At 61.4% G+C, this 6,000-nt stretch overlaps 1 protein-coding gene across 1 annotated transcript; it reads left to right on the top strand.

The window, feature by feature from the left end:
* The first annotated feature begins 248 nt into the window (after positions 1 to 248).
* LOC112613851 lies at positions 249 to 3,520 on the top strand. The gene is given in 5 exon segments (XM_025369731.1): positions 249 to 381; positions 2,800 to 3,309; positions 3,312 to 3,419; positions 3,422 to 3,498; positions 3,500 to 3,520. Coding segments are annotated over 5 exon segments (849 nt in total).
* Positions 3,521 to 6,000: the final 2,480 nt, after the last annotated feature.

The following is a 6,000-nucleotide window of genomic DNA, read 5'->3' as shown; positions in this document are numbered from 1 at the left end:
TGCCCGAGCACTCAGGAGCCTGCTCGATGGGGGGCGTGGGGGGTGGGAGCCGAGGGTGCCAGGAGATGGCCTGGGCACAAGTAGCCCTACAGCTCAGGCTCAGACGAGCAGCTGGAAGCCTGGCGGCGCATGGACGTTCCCACGGCTTTAAAGGACGCCCCACAGAACATGGATTAATCATCAGAGAGAGAGAGGACAACGTTGCAGGGGAGCCTGCAGACGCAGCATCAATAAAACCGCCGGCATTCATGTCACCAGAGACGGCCCAGGTGAGATTCTACACCCCCTGCCAGGACACCCGCGGAGCGCAGCCTCACCCCCTGCTGTCCCTGCCCACCCAGGATCTCATCACCAGGAATCGAGAGGCAGACCCAGCCGAGGGTATCCTGCAAAGCAGCCCGAGTGCCCACAGTGTGGAGGGACCAGGAGCCAGAACAGGCTGACAGAGATGGAGGAGAGAGGGCGGCTTGGGGCAGGGCGTGATGCCCGCAGATTCCCCTCTCAGAACCTCGTGGGGACAATGGCCAGGCTGCAGTGCGGCCTCGCATGGACCTGTCCATTCCCCGATTCTGACGGTGCTGAGGGCTTGCGAATGTCCCTGTGTGCAGGAAACACAACCCAAAGAGCTGGCTGTGTGGACCGCGGTGCAGCCCCCCACGGGCCTCTCCCAACCTGAGCGGCGCCCTCCTGGCCACTGTCCACTGCTGCCCGAGACCCTGCCCCAGCAGAAGGCACAGGCTGGGGCGGGCCTGCAAGAGTGAACCAGGTTGGCGAGGAGGGGCCTCCCAGGGCCGACGCATCTGAGCAGCACCCTGCAGGATGGGCAGGCCCCTCATGCCCCAGGCACCGTCACAGGGCCTGCGATCTCATGCATTCGAATGGTACTGCATGGGCCAGGGTGTCCCAGGGGATCCTGTCGGGTGCCCTCCTCAGCTCTTCCACCTTCCACAGTAAGTACTTCGACAGTATGGCTCATGGTCACCCCAAGTCCCTGAGAAGGAAAGAGAGCGATGCCATGGAGATGGGAGGCCAGCCCTGCAAAGGGCACCATAGTCCTGGGCACCACCTCTCCTGGGGAATGGGGGCTTGGGCACCTTCTTCTCCTCCTTCCTCCCTCCCTCCTCCCTCTCTCCCTCCTCCCTCTGACTTGCACCCCCAAATTGCCAGTATCACCCCCTCCCCAGTTGCAACAACCCCAAACATTCGGACATTGATTTGTGTTTCCTGCATGGGGGCAGAAACCCTCCTGTTCCAGAACCGCCGGGCCCCCACATTCCCCCACGGGCAGGGACCCATCTCACTCCCCCCACCCCCATTAGCCCACAAGGCTCTGACCCCCACCCCCATTAGCCCACAAGGCTCTGGCCCCCACCCCCATGGCTGCTTGGTGAAATGACAGCCCCGCTCTGCCAGGAGCCGGGGAAGAGGAAGGGGCTGGGGAAGGGAGTCCAGCTAGGGAGCCCTGTGAGCCCCTCTAGGAGCCTGGCCCTGGCTGGAGAGAGAAGCACTGGGATGAAACACACTTTATTCACGAGGGCACAGGATTGCCATCTGCAGTGCTTGTGCTAAACTCCAGCAACGAGCAGATGCAGGCTTTCCTCCCTGGGTCAGCAGCCCGGGGCCTGGAATCAGCTACGCCCACTGCGCTGAGATCAGCTTTGAAAAGCCCCCATTGCAGACCTGCGGCAAAGGGGCAAAGGCCAGGGGAAGCTGGAAGCTATGCTAAGGCTGCTCTGCTATGATCAGCCTGGCCTGGGGCGCCCTGGGGGATTCCTCAACTGCCTCCTAGACCCCTCCCCCACCCCCAGTATGAGGCCCTCACTCAGGCATGCCTGGGCCCTGGAGGCGGAGAGCCTGGGACTCCACAGAGAAGCCGTGCCCTGCGCCCACTCGGCCTGGCCGGGAGCCTGGGCCCTGTGTGGTCACACCCGGAGGGCCTCACCAGCAGCGGCGGGGGCAGACTCTGTGGGGGCACCCCCTCCTCCAGCAGGGCTGGCCCCAGTGGGGTGGGAGCATGTGGTGGAGGGCATGACCTCTAGGAGAAGTTTGGCTGGAGCAGCTCTGGGGGGCAACCAACTGCCGGGCAGGGGCTCCGGTGGCCCATTTCCCATGACAGGCGGCCTGGACGGGAGGGAAGCGCAGTTTCCACCACCTGAGCCCAGCTCCCAACTCCAGGCATTCAGATGGGCTCGTGGCCACCAGGCTGTGGGTCCGAGGCGGCAGCCGGCAGGGTCTGAGGGCCACCAAAAGGGAAACGTGTCCCAACTCAGATCCCCTGGCCATGGGCAGGCAGCCTCGGCTCACTCCTCTCCTCTGGGTCCTTCGCCCACAGTGACAGCTCCGCACCCAGCACCTTCCTGTGTAAGAAGTCAGGGTGTTCGAGATGAGATCGAGGCTGATCTGGGCCTTGTGTGGCTCCTGCTCATAGGATCCTGGGGGCCGTTTCAGGAAGAGCCTCAGGACAGGGAGAATGCTCAGTCTCCCGGCTGCCCCGCCAGGCAAGAGGGTCCGGTGGTGGAGGGAATCCAGGGGGCGTGGTCCTCACCCCACTGTCAGCGCTGGCAGACCCCAACACTCATCCCCCAGCCCCAGGCACACAACCCGCGCTGCCGCCCCTCTCCGGGCCCTGCCGCAGCGGGTGTGTTTGGTGCTGCTGGGGTGGAGTCAGGGGCCAGATCCCATCGTGAATTTGACAGAAAAGGAAATGGGCTCTGAGAGCAGGTGAGGCTCAGCCAGGGCCCCGTGGCTCTCACCCAAGGGCTGAACTCCAACCTTCCTGGCCCGGCTCTGTTTCCCAAGCTGTGGAAAACGCCTCTGTCCACCCGGCATGGCTGGGTAGTGCCTGCTTCCCCCACACCAGCCACAGGCCGGCTCCCCAGTCCTCTGTGGGACGGTTGCTGGTCTCTGTTAAAAACCCCCCGGGTGACTTGCATGCCGCCAGGGCCTGTGCCCCCGGGAGACACTCTGGGGAGGGGTCACAAGGAAACCTCAGTCCAAGCTGCCCAGCCAAGGCCGGGCATGGCTGTGCCAGCACAGGAAGGCAGGGAGGGGTCTCCAGGGCAGGCAGCTCTCCCCTCGGCCCAGTCCCCTCTGTGAAGTGCTCAGCCCAGGCAGGAACGTTCTTCCCACTCAGCCTCCTCCAAGCCGCTGAAGGTCTCACTGGTTCCCCAAATGACTTCTGTCCTGAGCCGTGGACTCCTGACCACGCACCTACCTTGCACGGCCTGAACAAGAGTCTGCGCCAGGGACCCCGCTCGGGAGGGGCACAGAGGAAGCCAAGGGCCCAAACAGGTGAGGGGGTCTCGTGTCTGAGCTCACCCAGCCCAGGCTCAGCAGCAGCCTCAGAATTTCCTGGCATCTGCTTGCCTGTGTTGCAACCCAAGTGGGGTGTGCGCACCGCCTGAGAGACAAAACACTCGGGACGATTATGTAAGCGCTTTCCTCCCCAGCACAGGGCCGTCTTGGGCACATCGAGACCAGACCATGTGCAAAAGCACTTCGGGAGAGTGGCAGGAGCTGAGCTGCCTGAGAGGGATTAACCCCTTCCGGGATGCTGGTGGCTCGTCCTGGGGAACGTGGGACTGGTCAGGATTGTAGCACGCAGAGGGGTGGAGTGTGAATGTGGAGGCACCGGTGCTGTGTGATTTCCCACAAGTTGTCTAACCTCTCTGTGCCTTCATTGCCTGACTCGGCTGTTTCCAATGCAGCTGATTTTAACAGCACCTGTTTCATGAGGCCACAGCCAGGATTCTGGAAGGCAAAGCACAGAAAGCCCTCAATGCGGTTTGAGGCTCCAGGCAAGGCTCAGCTGACAGTAGCTGAAAACAGCAGTTCCAGCCACAGAGTCGCCCACCCTGCCCACCACAGAACGAACAAGGATTTCCAGCTTTGCTCGGATTTGTGGGGACCACTGGGTTTGGACTTTAGGAAAAGCTCATTTGCCTTTGGGCAGAAGCGACCGGAGCTGGGGTCACCAGAGGTGGGGGCAGGAACCTCTCGTTGGCTGATGCGGGACCTGGGGAGGGGCCGTCTGTGTGGGGCAGCACTGGACGCAGACCTGTCAATACCTGTGAAGCCTGTCAGGCTGAGCCACCGTCCAGCAAGCGAAGAGACCACACTGGACCACGGCAGAGTCACTTGGCCAGCCCCCCCCCCCGGGTCCCCATAGCCCTCACGTGTGTCCCAACTCCGAGCAGGCGGCCGACAGTGCACCCTGACAAGGCACACATGTACCATCGGGGACACCTGCTTCTTTAAAGTGACCGGATGGTGCCCAGGACCACAAAAACCAGCCTCACGGCAGGGTGCCCAGCCTCCTTCTCCCTCCGCTGTTAACATTTTTGCCACGATTCCAAAAATGAAGCTGCAGCTGAAAATAATTTCTTTTTCTTCTATAGCCCAAATGAATGATGGGGTAGAGATTTTCCCATCATGAGAACTGCGAGCTCCATTTGTAGTAGGCCCAGGGGGTGATATGTCTGAGGTTGGGGTGCCTTGGGGCCAGAGCCCAGAGGAGAACCCACATTGGCGTTCTAGTAATGTGAACTCTCATAAGATCTTCAGGACAGCAGAGGCAGCGGAGACGCCAGCGGGCAGGGAGAGCCGGCCCGGCCAGCCCCTCAGGAACGAGGTTCAGTCCTATTCTAGCTCAAAATGATAAACCTCATCTCAGACGGCTGCTTGTGACTCCAGGAGACCACCAGGCCCCGGTGACAGCCAGAGCGGTACCCAGTATATCAATGCCGCCCACCTGCCTGGCGTGGCTGGGAGACGCGGCCAGGTGCTCTCTTGTCTCTCTCCCTCCTTCTTTCACTGCTCCCTGAAGGCAGCATCTAAAGAGGCTGAGGCTGTCCTGTTGCTGCCCTGACCTCTGGGGAGAAGCCCGCAGTTCTGATTACGGACCTCAGATGGGGAAGCGAGGAGGCCTCGGGTGGCCGGGCTATGCTGCTTCTCCCTGGACGGGCAGAGCTGGCGCATAGGAGGCACTTCACAGGTGACTAAGGAGGCACAGACCCGAGGCCTGGGGGACTGCAGTGTCCCGTGGATCCCAGCTGCGGCTATCAGGCCCACGGGTGGGAGAGCCAAGGGAGGGGCTCAGCTGGGCAATGGGATGAGAGCGGGCGGGGACACTGCTGGGAACTCCCTTCACTGCACGGCCAACAATGTGCGTAAGCGAACGGGGCGGGAGAGCTGCGTGTGGCCTCAGGCAGTCACTCGGCCTCTCCGCCGGTTTTCCTGGTCTGTAAAATGGACCGAAACGCCCGCCCTGTGGTGTTCTTTGGGCAGTTTCTATAAATGCTTGGCCCAGCCTCCCCGGCACATGGCTGCTATCTGGGGCACTGTTCTGTTATTTTCATCCCTGCCCCTGCTGTTTACTTAGACTTCCCCTGACTCCAGTGAAATCAGCCTCCACAGGCATTTCGTCAGCCCCTTGTTTGTCCACAACACGGCTAGGCAGGTGTGCTCAGGAGGTCTGAGGCTTTTTTTTTTTTTTTTTTTTTTTTTTTTGAGACGGAGTCTCGCTCTGTTGTCCAGGCTGGAGTGCACTGGCCGGATCTCAGCTCACTGCAAGCTCCGCCTCCCAGGTTTACACCATTCTCCTGCCTCAGCCACCGGAGTAGCTGGGAGTACAGGCGCCCGCCACCTCGCCCGGCTAGTTTTTTGTATTTTTCAGTAGAGACGGGGTTTCACCGTGTTAGCCAGGATGGTCTCGATCTCCTGACCTCGTGATCCGCCCGTCTCGGCCTCCCAAAGTGCTGGGATTACAGGCTTGAGCCACTGCACCCGACCGGTCTGAGGCTTTAATGGACTTTAAATGTATGTCCCTGCAGGAAACAGGTTTCTGTATAGCCCGAGAGCAGCCAGGTTCAGGGCTTGAGGGGCAAAGATCCTAAGGATGCTGGAGCCAGGGATGGGGCTGTGGGGGAGCGGGGAAGGAGCGCCCACCCTGCCAGGACCTCCCACAGCCGAGTCCACTGGGAAGCCAGCCTGCAGGGCCTG

The sequence above is a fragment of the Theropithecus gelada genome, chromosome 20 (assembly GCF_003255815.1).
Source record: "Theropithecus gelada isolate Dixy chromosome 20, Tgel_1.0, whole genome shotgun sequence".
NCBI classification, from domain to species: domain Eukaryota; kingdom Metazoa; phylum Chordata; class Mammalia; order Primates; family Cercopithecidae; genus Theropithecus; species Theropithecus gelada.
The sequence above is the reverse complement of the archived record's forward strand: the minus strand, read 5'-3'. Positions and strand labels throughout refer to the sequence as shown.